This window comes from Pleurodeles waltl, chromosome 6, assembly GCF_031143425.1.
Source record: "Pleurodeles waltl isolate 20211129_DDA chromosome 6, aPleWal1.hap1.20221129, whole genome shotgun sequence".
NCBI lineage: Eukaryota > Metazoa > Chordata > Amphibia > Caudata > Salamandridae > Pleurodeles > Pleurodeles waltl.
In genome coordinates, this window is record NC_090445.1 from 604,004,433 (window position 1) to 604,032,259 (window position 27,827).

Genomic DNA, 27,827 nt, shown 5'->3' on the forward strand with positions numbered 1-27,827 from the left:
CCTGCGTGACTCCGCCTCCTGCCAACTGGACCCGGAAGTGAGGGAGAGTTTGGTACCGAGAGGTGCGCGACAGGCCTAAAATTCCGGCTCTGTAGTCCGGTGGGCGCTGCTCACGGGACGGAGCCGCCATGACCAACGGTAAGGGGCAGTGCGAGGGCTCCTTGGTTGGGTTTCAGTGTGGTCCTTGCTGTAAAATCGAGAGCACTTTTGTGCTCAGTCTCTACTGTTAACTATCAAGAATTTGGACAGAGGGTTGGACCTTGTCGTATTCATTGCCAGCTGGGACTGGAGCAGATTAGTATTGGATGTGGTATGCGCCTAGTGTTGGCGAGAGAGAGGGATTTCTGTCGTGTCCTTCTGAGCGTTTTGCATTGTTCCACTGGTGCCATGTAGGTGACTATTGGCGATGGGGAGCATACACGTTTTCGTATGTTGATATGGCTACTTACATAGTCCTCCCAGTGCGGTTTATGCCATTTTATTTCTAGCAGGGCTTCCTATAACGTTCACTCACATTGAAGACTTGTTCCCATTTTTCTGGTAGCTAAGGTCATTTCATGATTATGGGCAGTGGGGTCTGCGCAGTGTGTTCTATGATTTTGGATTTTTGTTGTGGTCCCTTGCACACGGTCACAATAATATAACTTCATGGTATGGCTTTTTTCATATTTATCTGCTGAGGGTTTGTAGTAAGCGTCAATGCAAACTATCCGACAAAGGTTATAGATGAATGGGAATTTGAGTTTATCTAGTGTCCACACCCATGACGCGATACGTCCGGTCAGTTTATATCCGAGCAACTAACTACCTGTCATCACTGTCCAGCCGTGCGGCACTTGGAACAGTACAATCACAACAGTGATGCATGCAGAGAACACTTCAAATATAAACACATTTGATCAGTACACCATTACATCACCTTCCCCCTTATAAAATAAAAATGTATACTAATGCGTTGCAATTAAATAATTACATGAACCAACAACAGTATCATCAAAAACTTATGAGAGTACAAAATCATTAAACCTTTTGGGCATTCTTCTAATAGGAGTACCCACTGAACTCATTGCTGACGTGTTTAGGGTAGAATTAACATCTTCCTGTGAAGTCACGCCTGCACGCACCGAATTCCCATCTGCATAGTTACCTGTTTCAACACGTGCATTTGTAGGTTTTAACCACTGTGCCCAGTCAGTATCTTGAACATAACCTTTTCTTTTACGCATGACACTCACTTGTTCTGGAATAATTTTCACTAAATGTCTGTTTTCCGCCACCCTTTTCCAAACACCAGTGCAGCACATTTAATTACTCTTTCTACTTGTACAGGTGTACCAAACTTCGATTTACCTTTCTTATTCCTGACAAGATTTTCAATCATAACCCAGTCACCTACCACTAGGTATCTAGCACTTCTACCATGTTTTATCAAAATTGGGCTTCATATTAGCTTGCTGCACAACGACCCTCGAGACTGTGGCGTCTCTGTTGTTATTTTCATTATACTTTGCTACTTTATTTTGAACTTTAAATAACAAGGAGAAGTACAGTCCGAAACGGGCCATTGTAGTATACCGTTTTTGGCCTGTGCAGATGATTTTGTTTGAATTCTGCTTCTTTAAAGAGACTAAGCATTATTTAAAGAGACTAAGCATTATTGTATGTAACTGGGTAAAGAAGTTATTTAGTCTCAGGCAATCTTCTCCCCGTGCTAGATTGGAATTGGGGTTACTGTCTATTCTGTGTATGGCGTCATCATGTATGGCAGGGATACAGCGGTCAAGCCTTGACCTGTAGAGTTCTCCTGGGCCACTCATTTTTTTTTAAATATGAAGGTATCATCTGTATAGTTGTTCAAGTAGGATGAATGATCTTATCTGGTCCAGTAAGAGAATAAGGTAAATGTTGAACAGACAAAATGGTAAATTCCACAATGTGTGTTAGGGGCGGATATGGAATTTGTAAGAGTACCAGGTTATCTGTCTTTGAGGTAGGTGGCATTGCCCTGTTGCGTTCCCTCTTAGAGGAGCTTCCCTGTCACTTTTAATCGCCGTGGAATGCACTTGTCATGTTCGGTGGCAACTCTGTTCTAAGGATGTCACAGTGAATATTCCAACTGTGTTCTCTTTTAGTTGGGAATTTGTGGTACGTTCCCTGGCTGTGATGTGGGTGTAATTTTCATGTTCCTTCATAGCATCCCTGGCCATGCTCCGTTCATAGTGGGTTACCATTTCATGTTTATTGATCAGTGGAGTTTCTTATGCTCTCCAGCAGCAGCACGTTTGTAGGAGGTTATTATTATTTTCATTGCCTTTCATGAGGATCCTCCCATTTTATGTGTAGTCACACAGTTTGTAATTTACTAGATATTGTTGTTTTGTAGATGGTCATGGAGAACAAGTTTATGTTAAGTGGTAGAGTAGGGGCTGTTGTCACAACAGAGGTTGGGGTACATTCTTGTGACCCCTGTTGGTAAGAAGTTTGTACAAGAGGTTTCTTATGGTCTGTGAAACTGGGAGCACACACACTGTTGTGTCCTGTGATAGTGAACAATTCTCAAATGCCACTATTAATAAATACATTATTAGCATGATGATCTGGCCTTTGTTTGGATTCAGATCAGGAAGGGGGGTGTTGGAGTGCAGGCTTCTTTTGAAACCATTAGCAGCCGGGCCTTGGTGGAGTCCCCATTGTGATTGCTGGAGATGAGATTTGTTGGTAGGAGTCTTTGTCGTATCTTTTGACAATGAAAGGTATGTTGGTTTGTTAGCATGTGATCTAGTTGTGCAGTACAGTAGTGAGGCCTTCAATGAGGGTCTTTGTCTTTTATCATGACAATGTGCTAGTCCTTGTTGTGGCATTTGTGCAGATGGTCCATGCCCTGGTAGGATTTGGATCCGTTATTTGTTCTGCCCTCCCAGTCAGTAGAGGCAGTGTAGTGGGAAGAGTTTATTTCTGCTTTTACGTAGTTATGGGTTGGTTATGGATTTAATGGAACATGCCGTTGCAGGTCTGAATTGTTGTTCGGTGCTGCCCCACGGAGGGCTTTGCTGATATTTTTTTTTTCCCTTTTCCCCATTAGTATACTCCTTAGATGGAATACTAGTTTTTGGTCTGCTCTTCGTATGCACATGTGCCTACTTCAAGAAGGTGCCTCGTCTGAAAAGTTGGCTGCTTTCTGAGAAAAAGGGTGTATGGGGCGTGTTTTACAAAGGTAAGATGTAAACTACAAAATAAATTATGCTTCTATTGAAAAACGGATAATATGTTCATGTAATATAAAATGTGATTTTTTTTCTTTTCTTATAGATTCTGTAGTCCGATCACACTTGCTCAGATATTTTACAGTATATGCCTTTAACTTAGAAGTGACTTTGAAATCATAGTCTGCCTTATACAATTGAGCATATACCTGAAAAATAATCCCTAGTGATACTGACCATAACGAGTTTTGTTAACTTGTTTAACCTTAAATATTTAATTGTTGTAAAAAAAATTAATTCGAGTTGTTTTGTACACTTTCAAGGCCTTGATTGCAGTTACATTCATGTGTTCTGTTAGGAAATAGTCGCCAATTATTCTACTCGATAGATTGCTGCATCATAGATAACCTAACTATAAATGCTATAGGCGGTTATCTCTCTTCTTAAAGGTTTAAGGGGTTAATGTGTATTTGTGATCTGCACAATTCCATCAGAAGTTGTGTTGTATTAGGCAGGAAATTCACATTAACAAGAGGCAGCAGAAACTAAGGTGTGAACACCCTTAATCACTGAAAACCCTTTAAAACACCCGAATTGCACTATTCTGATATTAAGTTTTTAAATGGGGCGATCAAGGCACATATGACTGTGATCCATAAGCATCACTTACTCTTACCTAAATGTTATCTGCACTTATCTTTCTAAGACATTCAAGCATCACATTTATTAAGTTAGTGCCTGTGAAAGGAACTTCCAGATTGTTTTAAAATGCGTACACTTTAATTTCTAAGCAAATCACTGCCTCTGAATTTTAAAGATGCAGGTGTTTTTTACAGCGGCTGAAAATGAGATCAAATATTTTTTTTTGCATTTCCATGTGTTGTTATACTTAATATAGAGTTTAGGCACTTCCTCCAGAGCACTAATAAAGCAAATTATTACAAAACTGATATACAATGTTATATATATATGGTAATGTTAATGCATCTCCAACATCAGTTTGTTCAATATAAAATATGGATAATAACATGAAAAGGTATGCCTTTTTAAACCTTTCTTTTCATTCCGTAATTTTTTTAAGTTGTTTTACAGCAGTTTACTATACGCTATTCTGTAAGTATAGGTGGAAGTATATCTATATGAATATGTGGGTTATACATGAATAAATAACTCCATTCCTTTGCAGACATCTTGTAGAACACAAATAAGTTACAGAAAAAAAGCTTAAAAACACATCTGGTTTAACACATTTTTGATTTTGCCCTGCTGCCCTTTCCTAGTATATCAGAGATGTAGCCAAACAGGCTTGGTGGTTCTTTGAAGGTGTCTCATCTGCCTTCCTACATCTGCTTAGAATCAATAGAACAGGCCAGTAATGTGGCCCAACCGGATATTTTCGTGGCAGAGCAGACGTTAAGTTGAAGCAAAACTCCCTTGCAAACAGTAGGGTAGCTTTCCTGAGTTGAATAAATCAGTGGGTGTTTTATAGAGCGCGCTGCTACCAACAAGTGGTATCTAGTCACTGTAATTGAAAATGCTGAGAAAGTGGAGCAGAGTGGGACCTAGAAGAGGGATGATTTCAGATGTTTCCTGCATTTTAGATGGGACAAGCACATGGTCGAGACAAAGGAAGCTTATTCCATAGAGGCTGTAAGGAACCGAAAGGAGGTTCTGGCTTTTCTGGATTTCTTGATGCAGGGGACTTGAATAAAATTGGCAGATTAAGATCTAGTCGAGCAAGAGGGTGCCTAAAGCAGAAAAAGTTTATTGATGTATGTTGGCCCGTTCACTCTATTGCCTTTATAAAAAAAATAAAAAAAACTTCAGACATGCAACTTTTTTTTCTAAAGGAAGCCAATGTAATGTGCAAAGATGGATCAGCGTAGGTCTATATTTCTATATGCTGAGTAAGAGACGAGTGGCTGCATTCTTGATATATTGGAGTCTATAGAGCTGTTTTTGAAGAAGACCAGGGTATAAAGAATTATAATATTCTAGTCTGGATAGGATGGTAGATTGAATTAAAAATCATTGATCAAAAGGAAAACTTTTTTTTAAATTGTTGGATTTTCAACATTGTAGAGATGAGTTTGATGATTTGTTGTTGAAAGTGAGTTGTCAAAAAGAATGCCAAGATTATAGGAAGACAAGGTGTAGATGAAGGTCCCCAGTGAATATGACCACCATTCAGAGTCCCAGATGAGCGAATTACCAAAAACCATCACCTAGGTTTTGGAGGAATTCCGCACCATGGAATTGTCTTTTATACAGTGAGTGTTTTCCACCATACAGTGTTTGACCCCCATATTTGAGGGTGAAAAAATCACCCCCAAGTCTGATGATCAATTTGGTTTCCGCAGCATATGAGAAATAGGTGAAGTTCATGGTAGAGGGTTTTTTCATGAGAGGGACAACTAATGCCTGCTTCCAAATTTCCCGAACTGTTCCAGAAAACAGAGTTTAAAGAGAGGTGAACACAGGAACATTGTGTGGTGACCATAGTTGAAGGAGTTTGGTGGAATAAGGCTCCAAAGGGCAGCCTGATTTAGGTGAGGACACTTTGCTGTGAACAGAAGAGTCCTCACTACGAACAAAATTGTCACGTTGAAGCAAGTCTGTTGACAAAGTTTCCGATAGCGGTACCTGTAAGGAGTTAACCTTAAAAAATGTAAAAATATTTTTGAAAAAATTGATATATTGTCGCAGAGAGTTTGAGATGGAGAGCAGATAAAGCAACAACAATTGCATTTTTAGAGAGAGACCTAAATACATAAAAAGTGCCATACTGTTACCTGGGGGCCTGAGTAATAATGAGACCACCAAGGTTAGATTTGGCAGAGCAAACACTCCTGTGTTTACCAGAGCCTGCCGATAGTTGATTTTGACTAAAGGATGGTAGGATGTTCTCCAGGTATGTTTGAGTCATTACATGTTAGTTTACTTTCCTTAAGTTCAGCAGAAAACTAGGTAATGATTGGTGGGTATGTTTAAATTTGATAGTTTCTTTTTGGGTAGGGGTTCATCATAGGCTTGGATATGCCAATTCATTGGCAGCTGCCACTAAACTGGGGTGGCAGGGTGGGAATGAGGAAAAAAAACAAGAATTTTTTTTTTAAAAGCCACTTACCTGTTGAGGTCGGAGACGCGCTTGTCTTCTCAGTCTTCCTTATCGTCCAGAAGTGCACAGGCTTCCAGACTCCCCTCAGCCAATCACGGCGCTGCTGTCACTAGTACGACAGCAGTGTCGTGATTGGTGTGAACCCCCTGCTTTGGTGCTCACAGAGGGGGTGACACCCTGTGCACTTTCTCCTACCAGGTGTGAAATACAGCTGGTGGAGTAATGCAAAGTGAGCATGTCCGTTTGGCCGGCCCAACAAACCTTAGCGGAGGAGCCGCCCGTGCTAATTGTGAAAGAGTGACCATATCCGAGTTTGGAGATAATTTTTGAAGTGATGTAGAAGTTGCTGATTAAGGAAAGCTTGACCCAATGTCTGCCTATACTTCTACCATTAGGGGCTGAGGGTCAGGGTAAAGGGGAGCCCTGGGGAGAGTAATTACTTTGATGATCAGTCTGGGGACCACTGAGACACTGCAATGATGCATGGGCATGTCTGTTTCAATGCCAAACTTTGAATGGGATTTGAACCAAGTTTCGATAATAAATGCAAAATCTGCATTTAGTCATTTTAGTTGGAAATATAGAAAATTACCCAGTTTCTCTTCCAGCTGCTGACACACTGACAATGAATTGTGTATTGATTATTACACGATCAGTCATCAAACTTAAATATGACTTCTTTTTTTTTTTTTTTTTTTTACCATTTAGCCATCTGCGCCCTACACCTAGCTTTTTTTTAACTGATACTTGGGCGGATGAGACCTCAGATCCTGATTTAACCGCTGTCATCCCAGTGGACTATGCCATTGCTAGAGTAGACCGCGTCTCCATACGCAGAGGCAGCTTAGCGGTCGTCTACTGAGATCATCTAGAGATTTTATGCAAACCAACAAGCATTATAGACAGAGAGGCACTCACCTTAAGTTGCAAATTGACAAATATCTTAACCCTTAAGAGTCTTTTGATCTATAGGCCCGCACCCTAAAGCTAACTTTTTAATGTCCTTAGGTGAATTTACTGAATTCAGCTTGCAATATTCAAATTATACCATTTTAGGCGACTTTAACTTCCATTTGGACGATCCCACCAACAAAGAATTAAAACAACTCATTGATAATCTGAGCTGTTTCAATCTTAGACAACTGGTGAATGTTGCTACACATAAGGCTAGCCATGTCTTAGATGGCATTTTTTTTCAAGTTACATGAAAGGAGATCAAATCAGTCATGGTATCTCATCTTATCGGCCTCCTAATCCCTAGTCATGGATTTAGACCAGTGGTTCCCAACCTTTTTCACTTCTGTGGACCCCCACTTTATCATTACTGGAACCCAGGGACCCCCACTGTACCATTATTGTAATCCAGGGACCCCCCACTGAGTCATTACTGAAAGCTGTGGGCCTAATCTGTTAATATCATTTAATTTTCTAAGCAGTCGCGGTCCCCCAGGTTGGGAACCACTGATTTAGACCGTTCCAAAAATTGGATGAGGAAGGCTCGCTTACGTATTGTGGCATGCTTCATCATAGCCAAACTCATCCCACCCTGGCAAGATAGTAATACCAGAGCGGACCCGACCCGACCCCAGGTTGGTCTTACTTGAGGGATTCCTTAAATATTAGATCTTCTGGACAATTACCTGGGTTGCAGATAGCTATTACTAAAAATATCTGAGGGTAAACCACAAGATATCTCTTTATTAAGTGGTATCCTCGGTATGATTAAAAACATCAAACTAAGAAATGGAGGACAACGTTGGGTTCAGTGGCCCTTATGTGCCTCAAGGCATAAATCCATGACTAGGGATTAAGAGGTGGATAAGATGAGACTGAGTGATTTCCTCTCCTCTCATGTGACTTGAAATAATGTTTCAAACACCATACATATTGGGGATCGCACCTCTTCAGTGTAAGTGATAGACTGAGGCAGGTACGTTTCTCCAATAATAGTCTCCCCCGATATAGCTCTCTCTCTCTCTGTGGTGGTTTAGTTCTTACAAGTCATCCAGGCTTGAAGCCATACTAACAATAACATGGTCGAACCATAAAGCTGTGTGCTTCAGATGAAAGATCCCTACCCCGAACTCCCTACCTGGCAGAACAGCGCAGGCCATAAAAACACAGCCATGGAACAAAATCAGTATAATTGAACTTACAGATATCTTGACAGTTACCCAACCCATTGTGGCGAATGATACAAATGTTGATACAGATAAGTATGCTGATTGAATCAATGCAGCAGTATCAAAGCTGGCCCTTCTCAAACTCACAAAAAGTAATAAATCCAAGCCAATGGCTTCCTGGGTTTCCCTGAATCTTATGGCACACAAACAAAAGTTGTAGGCAAGAGAGGATTTGGAGAAGAAATTATAATCCAGTTGAAAGAAGCAAATACAACCAATTTATTCAGGATTATAAAAATGTAATTATGTCAGAGAAAACTCAGTATTTTAATGATAAAATTAACCTAGCAAAACATTTGACGAGAACTTTTTAAAACAATCAATCTGGTTTCCAGCCACAATGCAACTAGCACAGCGTCTCCTGGTGAGTTGCTGTGCGACAATTCAGCCGTGTTTTTTTTTAAAGATAAAGTTGAGCCAGTGTATGGAGATTTTGACATGAGTCGCAATAATAACTTAAGCGATAGGAGATGAATTAATAGGGTCTAGCAAAGAGGCGTTCAGTGAGTTTCCCCTTTCTTACTAAAGAAGGGAGTGATCAAAGCTTATTGCTCAAATCAAATCCAGGGCTCCCTCAGACCCTTGCCCCCCCAAAAATCCTACAAGAAATAACCAAGGTGGTATGTGTTCACCTCAACACCACAGTGTATGTGCAGAGGCCCAGGCTGCGCCTTTTCAGTATGAGGGCCAGAACCTGTCCTCTGGCTGGGAAAGTGCACCAAACATGCCCTCACAGACAGTGAACACTTGTATAGGCCTTAGGTGAAGCACATAAAGCAGCCATGGCAGTGTAGTGTTTTTTGTTAATTTGGAGTGTGACTAAACCTTTTTGTCTGTCAATGTGAGCTCGGTCTACTGTCATGTAAAGTTCAACTGATATGTGAAACTTAGTACGTGTGTCTATGTAGGCCATGTAAGGTAATAGGAGCTGGTGTGTCTGAGTATCGGGTCCAATGGTATCCATTTTGTATGTCCCTGGTGTAGCATGGCACAAGATGGAGGATCAGGACAGGTTCCGCCAAGTTTATTGCCTGAATTCTGTGGGTGAAGGGAGGGGAATGGTGTCGGCGATACCTTTAGAAATTCAGTTTGGACCCTGTTAGCGAAAAGAAATGTATATTTATAACATGCTCAATTATACGAAGGCGTTTTGGCACTTCTTCTGCATGAAGACATGCTGGAAAATCGGGCTACTTAACAAGAGCCATGTTTCTAACAATTTTCTGAATGAGAGGAGATTTGAGCTTTCTTTTAAATCAAGGTGAAATGAGTTCCTTAATTTGGCTGTACCAATTATGAACCTCCTGCCACCCCAAGAAGCTCGTCTAAACTTGGGAACGACAATGTACTTGCAGGGGTGCAGAATTTAATCAAATATCTGCTTGTCCATGGGACAGGTTTCTTCTTAAATCTACTTGTCCTGTAAGGAAAAAAAAAAAAAAAAACTCATCTCTTTGGTGCCACGTAGTGCGGTGACAAATTATTGCAGCAATCTCATTATGTAGGAACTCTGATAATAGCCTCTCTGTTTATGCCAGGGCTACTACTATAGTAGGGCTTAAATACTTGCAATTTCAATCCCTACTATAGCAATTTCCTTATTTTGCCACCCTTCAGCAGATCTACATACTGGGGCTGGCGGAAGCAGTAAGCAATAGTTGCAGGGCCGGAATGCCTTTGAGTCTGCAAACCTACTAACTTGCATGTTTTAAGGATTTTCACCAGCTCTCCTCTAATCTTTTCCCATAATGAGAAAGGTTGGAAATTTACTCCTGACAATGGCAGAAGTAGAAGTTCTTCCAGCGTTGGGAAAAAAAGTGGTTGAAGGGAAAGTGAACTTGTAAACGGTCAATAGATTTTCACATGAGCAAATCTACACATTCATATTTGCTTGTGCTATAATACAGTTCACAAATGTTTTCTAGGAGTACGATTTCCTGGTCTAATTCTGTAAGTTCTTGTGAATTCATTAAAGACACTAACCCAAAGACATATACCATAGGTGCACTTTTTTGACTTTTTTAAAGAATTGGGTCCCTAATTAGGTCTGGCATTAACAAAGACATTTTGTTTTTATTAAACTTCCATTTCTCTATCGATCGGCTGGCTTTACTGTGAGTGATCTCATTCTGCTCTTCTACAGGCAACATATTGGCACACAAAGTAGTTTTGTTCAGTGCCAGGAACTACTGTGGCAATCAGTGGCTGAACCCACCCCCCCCCCTCCAGACTCTCTCAAGGCAGGTGTTGTGTGAGGAAACCCACCCTGGAGAGGGGCTGCAGGACCTCTGTTACGCCACTGGTGGCAATGTGTGCTTTTTTTTTTTTTTTTAGACCAAAAACTTAATTTTTTTCCTTTTCGCCAGTGTTTGTTACAATGGTGAGGACCTGGCAGCTCCCACAACAATAAAGTGTTACAAAAGACATGTCAAATGAAGACGTGCATTGACAAAACCAAAAGACTCACAAAAAATCTCGGATTGGTTGGCTTTGCCAGTGCTTGCTTATTTTCATGGTTCTCATAAGCGTGTTGAAAATGGTTACACTGATTTTCCATTAGGAATATTTTTTGGAAATACTAGCATGCATCAACGCATTTTACTAAATGATGCTTCAAAGTAATAGCACCTAAAAGTTCATAGTAGCAAAACGTTTTGTTTCCTACATTTTTTTTCTGAACATTTTATTTTGAGAGCAAAGAATCATCATTCTTGCTTACAAGCTTCTGCAAACATTTGCATCAAATCAGAGAGCATTCTGGGGGCATTATAAGGCCTCGGAAATCATAAAAATGTTACTAGACCTACAGGTCGAGTAGCTTGAATAATCTACTCAACCTAACTATAATGTTTTTGACCCTGAAACGGGTCTCAAGTTGTGTGATCCTAGGCAAATACAGAATTTTAGTCATCTTTCTTCATTCTCACATGAGTGCACCTTCAAATATGTGAGTTCAGCATTTCTGCTGTGTTAAAAAAAAAAAAAAAAAAAAATCCTCTTTTGTTTTGATTAAATACACTAAACGTTTGCTCAATGTATAATAAATCTAGCCCACATGTAGGGTACACGTGATCCATGCATGACTTGCCTCTTAGTTTACTAATAGCTTTGCCATCAGGGCAGGAGTGTTTGTCAGTTTATGTTTAAACCCTCACTTTCAATAAATATATACTAAAGCCTAATGTGGTAGCGCACTGTCATTTACAGACAGTAAATTTCCAAGAAATGTCCCAAAACCTTCCCCTAACGTGCAGTTTTACTGATAAAACTATATAGTGTATGAACAATAATCTGTGAAAATTGGGTTTCCGAAAACATTTAACATTTGCACATCACCAAGTAAAGTGTTCCAGTGTTTTTTTGTTTTTTTTTTCCACCCTATTAAAATATTTTTTCATCACATAGAAGTACAAAAAATGGTCTTTCACAGCTACTGAAATATATTTGGAAATGTTTGTGAAGTTGACTTAGTTATATAAACATTGTGTGTTAGGAAAAACCTGATACCAAAAGTCTTTCATTTCACATAGGTCAGACAGCTCACCTGACAAATTCCTGGAACTCTGCAGTCACAAGGAAAAGTATTTGCACTGCTAGAAGACAAATTAACTTTTGACCTCTGTCTCTGAACACAGAGCAAATGTGACAAGAATAAGATTTAGAGGCATCTTAATTGCTAATTCAGTTTCTGACTGACCAGAACACCTCTTTTTGTCCACTTCCAGAAGGGTCCAGTGAAACCTAAAAATAGCTCTAACTCAGCCCTGATTATACTTCATATTGTTTAACTTTTCAAACATGTATGTACACTTTTTTTTTTAACTGGAACTACTCTGTCGTGTAATGTGACCTTAAAAGGTTTATTCACAGCGCTCACACTAGTAATGAAGGCTTTTCCTTAATGAACCTTAAATACAAGTTGAACAGCATTAAATTATGGACACACTTTATCTCAACTGCAGACAGTTGGCTTCTCTGTAAACTGGCACCCAAAGGGTTTGTGCTGCAGGAGGTTGGGCCTACTTGTCCCACGGACAAAGGAAACATTAAACCTTGTTGCCCTTGACTCCAAGCATTATGTCCGGGGCATTGGGCGATAGGAATTCCACATCCCTGTACTTGGCTCGCTCTGGGAGGGGTATACCAGGTAAACTTTCATTTAAGGTATTCAGGGCCCGAGTTATGCAAGGCTTTAAAGGCCTGGAATTCAATGCGCTTTTTAATAGCCAGCCAATTGAGCTTGACTAAAGCCTGAGAGGCTGATTGATGTCTGGGGATCCCCAGTAGCAGACATGCTGCTGTGTTCCGCAGAATCTGCAGTTTATGGAAGAGTTTTTGCTGCATGTTCAAAAACTGAGTATTGCAGTAATCCAATTTGGATAAGAAATGAGGTCACTATAGATTTTTGAATGTCCATAAGGAATAAAGGGACATATATTCCTAACAATCTTCACAGTAAAAAAAGCTGCATTAACCTGCTTTTCAAAGGGCTGCTTGGTATCAGATAGAGTCTCCAGATTCATAACTTTCCTCACTGGAGTTGGCAACGTACCCAGTTCTTGTGCCCACCAGCTGGGAGTCCAGAAGGAAATGTTGTTGCCAAGAAATACCTCAGTTTTCCCTGAGTTTTACTTTTCATCCAGTTGTCAATATGCCTCATACAGCTATTGAATCTGGTAGCTGTCTCATCCGGATTGCTGGATATTTAGAGCACAATTTGGGTGTCATCGGTATACGAGATTACTGTAAATCCAAAAAATGTGATGAGCATAGCTAGGGGACTGCTAATTAGTTCTTGAAGCATACCACTATTTGGTAAATGTTGAGGGTGAATAGTGGGGCAGTAGTTTCTGCTGTTCATGGTGAGGAACTTTCTAGGTAGGTCCTGCCCTTTTGTCACTGATTACTACTTCAGTAAGGTGATGGCAGCGATGTGCCTATGTTTTGGGTACATTTTGCTTTGAGCCAGCCCCATTGTACTTCACCACTTTTCACAGAGTCTGGAGAGCAGGCTGAATATTACATTTGAAAGATGTACGGTTTTGAAACATTAGGCAGTGGTTCCACATTCCTTGTTTGTAAAAGCGTATATTAAAGTGCAGTCCAAACAGCCCCAGTTTTTCTCAGTTTCAGGTTCTTCATGACCAAGATAGGAAGGGCTCCACAGAGTACTCGTAGGCCTGCTGTGTTATCAGGGCTGATGTCTGCCTGAAAGCCAGTCTCCCAGACTTAAGGGGACATGACCCAAAGCCTTCATTTCTTGCAGGGAGGAGCTGAGGATTTAGCTATTGCATAGCGGTCGGCCTGCTGAGAGAGGGTAGGATAGTGGCTATAACCACATCACCCTCTTGCTGGTTCGCACCGTCTTTAGAGGCAGCTGCATCATTTACAAAACCAGTCATGACTAATATCCCCCTATCTGAATGAGAAACTCGCCATCTGTGGTGATTTATTTTTTTATTTTTTATTTTTTCCCCCACCCGTCCCTCCAAGCAACAAGAGTGCCATCAGACTGGAGACCAAGAACTGTTTAAGAAAGAAAAAGGGGGGGGGGGCTGGGGTGGTGGGGTGGAGCAAAGCAACAGGCCTTTTCTGTCCACACGTCCAGGATCTGAAACAACATCCTCATATCCACGAGTAGTGCCCAGCCTTTATCCAAATCAGGAAAGTCACACCTTTTTTATCAAACGCTACATTCAGATTCAGTGACTGCTTGCAAACCAGCTACCTGTCAAATCACTTGTTGACTTTATCATTGCTGCTTTTGACCTTGTACAGTGGTTCACTGCCTTTGGCTATAATCATACTATACCAATACCACACATATATGTACAGGAGCAGTTCATCTGTGCCTACAGGTCTCTGACTCGCAAGATCACTGATGTAGAGCATCTGAAGGAACCTTGAAGGAGGTGGAATTAACATGCAGTGAGAAAGCCATACTCCAATCCATTGTCATATGTGGTGACCTTCATTAAAAAAAAAAATGGGAGAAATTGCTATAGGCGTGAAGACACTTTTGGCATAGCTCGAAAAATTCTGAGCAGTTGGCTGTTATAGAAGAAACAATGAGTCCTAGAAAGAAGTGGCGGCGAGCTTTGAAATGCTGTCAGGTGAGGTTTAACTTCTCTTTGCTGACCTGAAAGGAATGGAAAGCCTACACAAGTGAAGCCATTCAATTTGGGCACCATGATGAAGGTTTTGGACCGTTTGCATAAAAGGACAGAAATTAGGGTTTTCAGAATTCCTCCCAAGGAATGTGCAGACAGACTGATAGCTAACATAAATAAAGTTGTACATCCCAAGTGTGACAACCATGTTGCAACTGGCACCCTTCTGGCTGGCCTACAGGATTACTGCTGGGATGCTGAGCGTTAGCAACCAAAGGTGGTTCTGTGATGGGTTTGAGGTTTGCGAATGTGAGGGGAAAGCAGTGTTCTGGGAAAACAACTTCTTTTGTTTTCTCTGATTTCAGTCTAGAAAATGCTGGCCAGAAAAAGACCCTTTAGATATGAAGAATTTGATCCCTGTGTGGCAGTTGGCAACTTTCAGCATCCACGAAGCTCGGAGTGGTCACCTGGGAACGCAAGCAAAGGATAACGTATTAGGTTCCTTTGTGGAAAAACTTTGCATTAACTATTCACAAATCCCTCAGAGCAGTGTTACTCAAGCTTCTCATTATTAATTCCCCCTCTGGACGCTTATGGTGCCTTGTTTGCTCTCCAGTGAGTAACTGATTTTATGTTTGAGGTATAGAACTTCACAAGTAATGTATAATTTCTAACGCTGCCTGGCATGCCAATGAGAGCTCGGTTCAAATAAAAAAGTGACATCATAATGAGTCCTCCAGGCAATAAGAGTTATGCTTACCCCAGTGACTATGCATGCTCAACCTGCAAGTAATAATTTTGATCCTTAGTAATGGATAGCTTGCGACACCTTATCTCTACTTTAGACTGGGGTATGTTTTTTTTTTTGTGGGGGATTTCATCCTTAAAAACGTGTGTGCTTGTTCTTAATCAGTCCTGATGATGATCTTAGAATTTAGAAACGGGTTTGAAATGTCAGACACCGTAAAAAATCAGCTCCTTTGCGCTAAATGAAATAGATGCTCTGTGAATAGCATGAATATTTCACCTAGCTTGTAAATATTGTGTTCATCTTGGTCGATTGTTTTCATGTCTGTACACCAACCATTGTTATATGCTTTGTGTGATCACAGGGGACACTGAACACATATTTCCTACTGTATATGAGTAAATACATACATGGCAGTAGCATATGTTTTGACGATAATTGTTTTAAAGGATTAAAGACTATTGTTGATACATTCTGAAGACTTAGTGCGTTATTTATGACTTCAGATTGCTGGCACAAAATTGTTACGCCATGCAAATGAATGAACCAATGATGTTTGGTAATTTTATGCACTTTGGTTCCAATTGAGCGTATTAGATTGCTCTTGTGCATCCCATACATCAAAGGCCTACACTAGTTAAGACTCTCGCACCTTACATAAAGCAAATTGACAGTACTGCTTTCGTGTCTACTTTTCATTGGTAGACTGACAGGACCGAGGAACATTTGGCCAGATGCCAAGAGCACCTGTAAAATACCAAGAGGCTAGTAAAGGTCTGGTACATGACCTTTTTGCTTCTGAAAGCCTGATTAGGCTCATTTAAATTCAGTCACATGTCATTCAATGATTTGTAGTGCTGGGCGCAATGAGTTGCATGTTAGGATCCGTATGGGAAATTCTGGCTGGGCAAGCATCATTCCTACATCTGCCTTGAGGCTCAAATATCAATGTAGTTTGAGCAGAGTCAGTCACATCCAAAGCTCCTTCATATGTCTGCCCCATCTCTGTTCCATCCCATGATGAAAATCCGTACTTTTAGAGTGCCCTTTCACCACAAGGGTACTTAGTGCTATTGACCAATAACTCATTGTTATCCAAATCAGCGGCATCCGTTTTAATCAACCTTTGAAGGAAGAAACACAGAGTGGACCCACTGAGATATGTAAACCTGTGCCCATGGGATCAAACACAGATCATTACAGCGGATTCACTCCCAGATTAATGAAGGTGTTTTTTTTTATTTATTTTTTACAAATTCGAAAACTCCTACCTAGAATATGCATGTTATGCCTACCTTAAGAAAATAAGGTCAAGTGAGACCTGATAGATCTAGTAAGTTGTTACTAAACCTATAGGATTAATGGTAGTTGTTTACTTTTCAAGCACTGATAATGGTCATCTACTTACACAACACTCTGAAGTCTTGTTCTGCTTCTAAACAGCTTGCTTGATCCCTACTCCTCTCATCCACATCTTCCCAAGTGACCAATACAACCTTCTATATTCCATGATTTACTACTTATTGACCATGTCTACCAACATTACTATTAGTTCAAAACACTAATGTATGAAATATTTTAGGATATTTGCTTCCACCATTTTTAATTATGTTTGTATTGTACAGTGCAAAGGCAAATGTGCTGAAACGTTCGTTCATATTTGATTCTCTATTGTTTTTTTTTGTTTTTTTAACCTTTACACAGATATAGGCACGCAAGCTTGTGAGGTTCTCGCATGGCTGTTTAGCTGCTCAAATTGGATTATTTTAGCTCACTTTAAATTGCCTTTCTGCCTGCAAAATCAGAACTCGGGGCGATCTTCAGACTATGCGTGAGATTACATCATTCCTGTGCATCATTCTTGTGCTGCAATGGGCAAACAATGTCAACAGGGTCTGTTGACATTGTTTGCCATTGCAGCACAATTCAAGTTTATGGGCTCAGCTTTGACTTATCAAACAATGCATCAGATTGGACCTAGATATTTGAGGGGCTGACTGTTGCTTTATTTGTCTGGACTCTGCCTTAGATCTGAGGTGCCTGCTCTCTGCTGCGCCCAGATTTTGAGTGACAGACATGGGTGCTACCTTTGGTAAGGCCTAATACTTCTTTAGCCTGTAACACATCCTTATTTTCGTATCAGTTTCTTATTTGTTTGCCCAGTGTATATTTTTCAAAGCAGCTTCATATGGAACAGTATCATATAGGGCAAATAGTGTTCCCCACCTCACTCATCACAATCAGGATTTGACATATCACATGTTGACACCAGAATCCATGTCGCTTATCCTGGCAGGTGTATTGCGGTAAGCCGCTGAGTGCCTACCAGGATAAGGGGCACGGGCTGCTTTGAAAAGTAGACCAGTGGCTTATGATTAAGAAATTGAGATATGAAAAGAAGGATGTTACTGTGCTAGACATAAATTGTCCCTCTATTTGGATACACAGAGGATACATATTTAATTTGAACTGATAAGCCCTGAAGAAGTTAATTTTTTAACAAAACGCATTGGCTGTGGCTGTAATTGGTTGTAAATGAAAAAAAGTTTTGGAATGAACTAAAGAAGATATAGGAATTCTGAATACTATTGGACTTTGTGTTTGATTACTCTTGGTGCACCACTATTATTGTAATCTTTATTAAACAGTATTAAGGTCGTTCTTTAGGTCCAGGCAGGTTGAGAAAGACATATTGTGGGTCTACCAAGAATATACATGGGCTGCAGCCTGCCCATTGCTTAAAATTGTTTGGCTTTACTGTCACACTCCTTTTTAGGTTGAGCCTAGGCAGCGCGCATGCAATGTTTGAAAGACCCGTTTTATTGAATAAAGGACTTTGGTCCCGCCTGCTGCTTACCATGGATTTAGTCCAGTGTTGCTCTTCTTTGCTGCCTCCTAAGTAGTTAATGCAGCTATACGTCACTTCCGTTTTTGAAGAGGAGCACAGCCCAACTACAGTTTCCTTCCGCCTGCATTTTTCATCTGTTGTTGGGTCAAACTATTATTTTTTTTTTTTTTTTTTTTTTTATGTACGGCGGCCCCATCTTTCTTCCGTTCTGCACAGCTCGGCTCGCCCACCTCCATTTTTAGGTTTCGCCTAGGAAGCGTGTGCGCTGCCTCTTCGAGGCATGGTGTAGCTTAACTCTGGGCTCAGAGCACGCTCATGTCTTGTAATTTATTCCTTTGTGTGCCCTTTTAAAAGCCTTGTGGGCAATTCCTTACATTTGTCCCTCCTTTTGGTGTGTTGCTCATGCCCATGAGGACTGGCCCTGTTACTTGTTGCCTTTCACTTCTGCCTATTTGTCTTACGTTTGTGCACTATTTTTTTCTTTTGACACTGGGCCTCGTGGAGCAGCAAGCGGCTGAACCAGACTTGTAGCTAAAGCACATGCAGTATTTGCTGCGTGTTTTAGGCATGTCAAGTCTCTGTGTTTTCACTACTGTTTTGTTTTTACTGGGAGGGCACACAGTAACTTTTATTCCGGGCTAGTTCTGGTGTCTCCTCGTGTTTTCTGAATGTTGTGTTTGTGTGCCTTTACAAATAAATATGCCTGACTGTGTTTACTTTATTATTTGTAAACCGAGTATGACGCTTTTTATTTGGAAAACGGAATGTTTTAGTCCGCGTATGTCTCTGGTTTATATTTTGTTTTGGTTCTTAGGGGGAGAGCACGCTGAAACTTTTTTTTTTTTAAGCTTCCCCACACCTCTACTATAAATAGAACTTGTATCCAGGTCTCCGGTCGACAATGTTATGTGGCATGTTTTACTTATGAATGCTGTGTTTGGGTGCATTTCAAAATATATGCGTTTGATGACATTTGCTTTCACATTTGTAAACCATGTACAGTCTTTACTTTTTTACAAACGTCCAGCCACGTAAATGCTTAGCTGTAAAAACGTTTTTGCACATTTTCAGGAAGACTGGGATGGTTTTAAAAGACGGTTTGTCATTATAAATGAGTTACATTGGTCTGTGAGGTCGTTTTCATTACGGGTGGCCGCATTTCCCCATTCCCTACCTGCCAAGAACAAGCAATAAAACGAGCTGCAGATGAGGTTTATCAGATTAATTTGAACCTCTGCTTCCTTCCAGTACATGCACAATTTCTTTAGGACTGCATCGTTTTTTGTATAAATAAATGTGTTCACCTAACATAATTTCACGCACATTATTGATCGCCTCTTAAAATGCTCAATACATTCCGCAACGTTTTTACAGCTGGCTGATTTGTTACAATTTTTTTCTACGCTCGGCTGCTGCTGTGCAACTGTGGCTTTGCAAAACAGTAAAACTTTGTTTTGTTTTCCCTTTTTCCTTTGGGTGGGGGGGTAAATATTTACTGCTTTTTAAATTCATTTTTCCTTCTGCCTACTTTAGTTACATTGTATGTACATGTTAGTCAAAGGGAAGCATTATTTTTAGCTTAATTCACCATACTGCATGTTACACGCATGGTTGCAATTCTTGTGTCAAACACAAAGTCCCATCTTTAAGGCTGGATTTTGTTTGTGTTACCAATTTAACCATAGACGGCAGATGCCATGAAACTGCGTCTTGGTTCATGATAAGCTGACAATATAGTTAGTAACTCTTCTGTGGGCATTGTGTTGCAGCTTGAGCAGCACTTTTACTGCCTTTCTGTTGCTGGAACAACCCAAAGTGATGCAGAAGAGGGAAGGTACATGATTTTTTAATATGATACTTGATATTACTTTTCAGATGCACACAGAATGTTGTAGTGCTGCTCACTAGCATCGAGGCACTTGTCTGTCTGTGTGTTAAAATTCACTTTTTCTGTTTCTCTACAAATGTCTGTACTTGATGGAGACATACTTTTTAGATCCAGCTCAGTTATGAATTTACAATGCCAATAGCTCTAACTCAAGAAAATGTGAGACCTATTACATCACAAATGCTTGTTTTTGTGTGCCACTACCTGGAGACCCTCGGGTGAACTGCTGCACTCTATAAATTGATATGCTTAAAAAGAAAAGCGTACATTAACTTTTTCTGCATAACCACATTTTCCTTACTAACTGCATGCAAAGATCACGTGCCAGTGAAAATATTTTTGTCTTATGAAAACTCTATATTTTCCTTTTACTGTGAATGGAAAATGTCCTTGGGTGTTTACTCAATCTATAAATTACACATGCACCTATTACGTGCCAATGCAAAGGTTTTTAATCAACGAAACATTTTAATCCACACACCTGCCCAAGTTAGGGCTTTCTGTCAATATATTTGAGAATTAGTCACCCCGTGTACGCTACCCCTCCTTCTAGGCACTCCAGCATTCTTAAACTCGGCAGGAGGCGACAACTTTAGTGATGTCAGCGCCTGCAATTAATTCCTGTTTATCTGTTGACCTTGTGTCAAAGATGCAAACTGCGCGGTTGCTGATTGATTGATATTCGTTAACCCTTTGGTGCCCAGCTATTATTAGACGTGGATTCCAAAGCCTCTGATAAACTACATCAAAAGTGCAATGTGGTAAATGAAATGCTGTGCTCTGATAGGCAGCGTCTTGGCACTGGAATGCAGTTGGAGCTTTTGAAATGGAGGTGTAAGTAACAATAATTGCCATAGCTTGCTTTTATATATGGCGCTTGTTATAACCGAGTTTCAGTTTCACATTGCTATAAAAAAGTGTGATCACTAGTAATCTCAGCCAATAGCTCTAACTCATATAAAAGCGAGACCATTTGCATTGCAAATGCTTTTTCTGATTCTTATTTGATGGCTTTTCGTGTCCCATCTTAACAGTCTTGTGTTTGTCCATCCCAGGAGCCTCTTTACCATCGCTGATTGGCTTGTTTCCGCTGCTCTCTTTTGGGGAACTATATTTTTTTCTGTTTGTTTTGTCACTCCGTGAGTGCTCCTCCCTCCGTGTTGCTTTCTCTCGCCCATCTGCTTCTATCACCACTGTCTGCACTTGTGTTGCTCTCTCACCTGTATGCTCTGTCCTCCTGTGCTCCTCGCTGCTCCCTTTCGCCCATTTGTTCCTCCATGTGCCCAGTGTTCTCCACCCTGTGTTTTTCTTTTCCCCTCACCCACCTTGCACCCCGCCACCCACTCCTGCAAACCATTCATACTTAATTTGTTTTACACAGTTTCTCACTGTTTAAAACCAACAAAAAAAGAAATGCATTCGCATGGCTGTTTTTGTTATTTACTGCTCGATCTGAGATCAGTAGAAAGAAACAAATAAAATGAGCGCCTACAAATGACAATGGCTTGTCATTGTGCTTTTTAATTTATTTTTATTTTTAAAGCTTCGCTCAAAGCTGCCACAGTGCTGTACAACATGGCTAAAAAATATTGGCAAAGCGAATAGGACTGACTTGGCCAGTACATGTTTTACTTGTGACGAGCGTGGTGGTGTACCTCAGTGAGGTGAGTTAGAAGTGGATTCGTTTTGTGATTTCAACGAATTGGCAATCACCTTCAAACCCCACTCGGAGAGCACTAATCGTGTTGCGATAGCACTGCGGACATTTCCTGGCATGGGCGAGGGGCATGTGAAAGTGTTCGGAACTGAGATGGGCCTCCGAAGAAAAAACTGTCAGTTTGACACCTTTATATTCACAGTAACATGCCTCACGTGTATCCACGGCTCTGTTGGAATGGATTATTGATGCTGATTGTTTGACTTGCGAGGCACATTGAGTATATTGAGACGGACAAAGGTCCGATACTTCTCCAAACGTTCTCATGTGCACATGTTGAGATCTGCCTATGCTCTTTTGTGTGATGTATATTTGTGAAAGGATCGTGTGATTGGCTGTGTGAGGTGCCCCTTTCGTGATGCATCTTCATCTGTCAAGAGGTGCCAGCTCCTCACATTCAAAGGCATAGAGCTTCGCCATTCACCAAGGTCATGGAGTGCAAAAGGGATGAACATCACTGAAAACAGCCGTGGGATATATACTGTTTGCTTCTAGGTTGACATGAAAGAGAACGTGTAAGCTTGAAATCCCAATTATAGGCAGATGTTGGGTAAATCGTAGAGGCGAACTGGTAAGAGGCCCTGACACAATAGAGATGTATCTTCAAGGTCAGGTTTTAGTCTGGTCCAGTTAGAAATGCCCCGTAGACCGTACATACAGAGTACGTCTTTGATATGGGTATGTGGCAGCTCATTGAGCGGGACATTTATACACACATGCTTTGCTTCTGCCCTAGACTAATGTACATTGGTTTGAAGTCCTAAAATAAACAGATGTAGTGATCGAACAAACGCCGAGGCTAGAAACGCCCCCGTATATTTGAGATACGTCGAAACTAGCCCATTAATCTGTACCAGAAACGTTTCTAGAACCTGCATCTCATGGTGGGTAAAACAAGACCTGGCACAGCACTGCTGCATAAAGAATGATCTTGCAACTTGAACTGGAGCATTGCCACTGAAACGGTGGTTTGCACTGGGACAAGCTATCCCAAAAAGAAAAAAATAATATGAGGTGGTTGGACGAATAAACAAACTAGAATAGGGAGCAGTATGAATAGAAGCAGGAAAATGGAGGCCCCAGTCAACACTCATGAAGGGAAAATAATTGGGGCTTGTGATCAAAATGGGCGGTTGCCTGCTTCGGCATTAATGGGACATTTGGGATAAATAATCAGTGCTCTCTTAATACATTAATTCAGGCCAGAATGTGAATAGCATATGGTTTGAGTTGATCACTGCACATTTTATGCTGCCTGTGCTATGTTTCACTTATTGGCAGGGGCACTGGAACTATGCAACACGGAAGGGCCAAATTATGTGGTGGGCTATGTATTGTATTGTAATCGTATTTATATAGCGCTTACTACATTGGCAAGAAAAGGTACATTTAGTGTTCAGTATCAAATCATTATTTTGGATTTTTTACATATGTTAACACTATCTGGACAAAGGTCTCACCTCATTAGCTACACTTTAACGCCCAAATCCAGAAATAAGAATGAGAAAGGGAACCCTTTGTGTAGTCCTTCCAGTTTGCAGCAACACCTGTCCTCACGCTTTTAGTAGACACTTGATCCATGTGAGCTAGAAACATTTTTGTGGAAATCTGTAGATTATGCATCTGTTGATGAACTATGTACCAAATGCGGCAAATCCATAATTCCGGGGAAAGCACTGCATCCACAAAATAGCTTAATTCCAGTGGCTGTGCTAATTGGTAATTTGAACACTTCTTAACGTGTTCTGCATCCGTTCCTTTTCATGAACTCTGATCTTGAGACAGAGGCCTTACTTGAAAGTGGCCCGTGTAATGTTCTGGATTTTCCCCACCCCTGGAGTCACCTATAGTTTAAGTACTAGTAATTCTGGATTTGGAGGAAATCCAGCCCTTTAAGACCCCGGCAGGCTACTGAGAAATGAGGATTCACCCGGGTAACTCTTCATTTTGGACAAGACTTTCACTAGTATACAACACCAGGTGAAATAAAAAATAAAAATCTCATACTTCTTTTGGGGCTGGAAACTGTGTTACCAAGCCCCAGCTGAATTACGAGGCCACTTGTAAAAAGGGCCTAAACAACGTGGTTAAGTTAGTAGCATCACTCACTGTATACAACTTTGCTCGCTATACAGGGAGTGCAGAATTATTAGGCAAGTTGTATTTTTGAGGATTAATTTTATTATTGAACAACAACCATGTTCTCAATGAACCCAAAAAACTCATTAATATCAAAGCTGAATATTTTTGGAAGTAGTTTTTAGTTTGTTTTTAGTTTTAGCTATGTTAGGGGGATATCTGTGTGTGCAGGTGACTATCACTGTGCATAATTATTAGGCAACTTAACAAAAAAAAATATATACCCATTTCAATTACTTATTATTACCAGTGAAACCAATATAACATCTCAACATTCACAAATATACATTTCTGACATTCAAAAACAAAACAAAAACAAATCAGTGACCAATATAGCCACCTTTCTTTGCAAGGACACTCAAAAGCCTGCCATCCATGGATTCTGTCAGTGTTTTGATCTGTTCACCATCAACATTGCGTGCAGCAGCAACCACAGCCTCCCAGACACTGTTCAGAGAGGTGTACTGTTTTCCTTCCTTGTAAATCTCACATTTGATGATGGACCACAGGTTCTCAATGGGGTTCAGATCAGGTGAACAAGGAGGCCATGTCATTAGATTTCCTTCTTTTATACCCTTTCTTGCCAGCCACGCTGTGGAGTACTTGGACGCGTGTGATGGAGCATTGTCCTGCATGAAAATCATGTTTTTCTTGAAGGATGCAGACTTCTTCCTGTACCACTGCTTGAAGAAGGTGTCTTCCAGGAACTGGCAGTAGGACTGGGAGTTGAGCTTGACTCCATCCTCAACCCGAAAAGGCCCCACAAGCTCATCTTTGATGATACCAGCCCAAACCAGTACTCCACCTCCACCTTGCTGGCGTCTGAGTCGGACTGGAGCTCTCTGCCCTTTACCAATCCAGCCACGGGCCCATCCATCTGGCCCATCAAGACTCACTCTCATTTCATCAGTCCATAAACCTTAGAAAAATCAGTCTTGAGATATTTCTTGGCCCAGTCTTGACGTTTCAGCTTGTGTGTCTTGTTCAGTGGTGGTCATCTTTCAGCCTTTCTTACCTTGGCCATGTCTCTGAGTATTGCACACCTTGTGCTTTTGGGCACTCCAGTGATGTTGCAGCTCTGAAATATGGCCAAACTGGTGGCAAGTGGCATCGTGGCAGCTGCACGCTTGACTTTTCTCAGTTCATGGGCAGTTATTTTGCGCGTTGGTTTTTCCACACGCTTTTTGCGACCCTGTTGACTATTTTGAATGAAACGCTTGATTGTTCGATGATCACGCTTCAGAAGCTTTGCAATTTTAAGAGTGCTGCATCCCTCTGCAAGATATCTCACTATTTTTGACTTTTCTGAGCCTGTCAAGTCCTTCTTTTGACCCATTTTGCCAAAGGAAAGGAAGTTGCCTAATAATTATGCACACCTGATATAGGGTGTTGATGTCATTAGACCACACCCCTTCTCATTACAGAGATGCACATCACCTAATATGCTTAATTGGTAGTAGGCTTTCGAGCCTATACAGCTTGGAGTAAGACAACATGCATAAAGAGGATGATGTGGTCAAAATACTCATTTGCCTAATAATTCTGCACTCCCTGTATGTGATATCTAACTTGCTTCTGTCTTTTTACCTTCCAGCTGCAGTCATCGGTTCTAGGCTCCACCTGGCTGTGGCAGTTTCATGCATTGTGATGGCATTTTATGTCTTGTTTATAAAATAAAACCAAAAACTTAAAATGCATGATGGCAAGACCAAGGATGGGACAAAGGAAAAACTGTTGGATTCTGCCAAAGGAACTGCATTATTCTTGCTTCGAGTCAGACAGTGACAACCTGCCGTCTATGAGGCCCTAAGCAGTAGCTTTCCTTCTCCTCGCTTCCTTGCTAAGATTCCGTTGCCATTGTCCGAAGACCGGTTTTGTCACTTCAGCAGCAGCATCTCCTGTCCTCGATATTTGGATATTTCTGAATGTCTTCCATGCTGGGTCTGTTGATGAGGTCTTTGGAACCTGGATGAGCTTGGGGTTTCTGGCACCAGTCCACCGCCTTATTTCATTTCCCCAGTTCTTCATCGAGACATAGAGACTTCTTTCCTTTTTGCCGGTTATGCACCGTGATAACTAAGTCTTTCCTATTAACCAGACTGTATAGGTTGACGACAAGACCCAAAATGAACACTACATATAATAGCTAAAGATAAATATGACTTGTTACAAATAAGTAAAAGTGTGGTCTATCTACAGTGCAAGTTTAGCATCCATTGTTGTAATACGTTCGTGGAAAATTGCACAGTTGACGATATAAACTGGAATCTGTGATCACTTGGCAGTTCTGTTCTATAAATTACCATAAAAACTGTGTGTATGATTCATCCTTTCATGTACGTGTTGACAGCTTCACTCTCCTCAACATATATAAACATTTACGATTTCTTTGACATTGAGGTTTTGTAGCGAGCCCGTGGTAGAATGGGGTGCCTCAATCATTTTGACTAGCAGTATTGCTCCAATGAATGTTCTGAAAGATACTCTTATGTCAAACAGCAGAATCCCTTGGAAGTGGTGCAGAAATCACAAGTTTGTTTTGTGTAGTATGTCAACCCACGGGTAAGTCATAAACCTATTTAACTTAAACATTTCTCAATCAACAATGCACGTTTATTAAACATAATATTCTGTTCTGTACCCACCTCAAACACACAAACCTCTTGCCAACGTAAGTTATTGATGACATTATACATTGTCCTAGTCATCCAGGTTCTTTCACTGGACTGAAACCAGACATTTCCCTATAGTGTAAAGCAGTGCTTTAAATGGAAATATAGAAGTGCAGGTACTCCTTCGACTACCTGTTTGCTCCTGAGAAGTACTGGTAGTCCACCATTAAATGTATTGCAGAAGTGCAGGTATTCTGCCTTCCAAATTAAAGAATTGCATGTACTCAGTAGCGGATAGTACCTGCTCATTTAAAACACTGGTGTAGAGACTGGGGGTTACTATCTCCAAATGTAACAGTGAACTCCTTCCCAATTATAGCTAGTGGGCGATTTTCGAGCTAAACACTTATTTGTCTTGTGTAGTCCTCAAGGTGCAAGCAGCAATTCTGTTTTCCATGCTGCTGAAGGTTTCTCCCACTTTCCCTATTCTGGTCTGGTTCATGTGAACCTTAGTTTGCAATGATATTCTGTGGGCTGTTGGCTTCCAAAAGTGGGATGGAATGATTTATTGGTGGTCTAATATTTAAAGACCTGTTAGTATGGAACACTGCAATATGGGGTATTTAACTAGATGCCTTACCAAGTAGGGTTGGTTGAAGACTCACTGATCTGCAAAAGACGTGAAATATGCCTGTTACATTTTTTTGACGGACACAATGGAAACCAAGTGATGCTGCATTTGATATTTGTAGTGCCACACACGGCCACTTTCCCTCCTGCGTAGGATGCAGATGTGGCCACTGAAAATCTGATTGGCTTCAACCTTGTGGCTAATTCTAATTGGTTCTAGTGCAGTTCCTGAAACTACAAAATGTTTCAAGCAGTATAATTAGCTGTCCTAGTACAAATCGGTATGGGCTGCAGTTTGGGCACTCGAACTGCTTGAAAATACCCATCAGTAATTCTTGATCTGCTGTCTGGCCTCTAGAAGTCCTTCACAAAACGCTTGGTTTCTTTGTGTGCTATGTGGTGTGACTCTGCCCCTTTAACAGGGTAATTCCACCATACACAGAATTCATCATCAGTCTGATTTTCTGTCATTCGTTCGGTGGCATCTCCAACTGCAATTTTGCCCAAGACCCCACTACCAGCACACCTGAAATGAAATACTTAGAATGGCCAGCTGGTTTATTTGTTTACAGATGTAAAAAAAACTTTTGGGATCTTTAATTAAAAAAAATAAAACTATTTGAAGAATTTA

General features: G+C 40.8%; 1 protein-coding gene across 1 annotated transcript; it reads left to right on the forward strand.

Annotated features, from left to right (window-relative positions):
• Window positions 1-27,827, forward strand: TMEM167B (transmembrane protein 167B). The gene is made up of 3 exons (XM_069238872.1): window positions 1-138; window positions 3,083-3,214; window positions 25,549-27,827. Exons 1-3 carry the CDS (start codon window positions 129-131, stop codon window positions 25,629-25,631), a joined length of 225 nt encoding a protein of 74 aa, XP_069094973.1. The 5' UTR covers window positions 1-128; the 3' UTR covers window positions 25,632-27,827.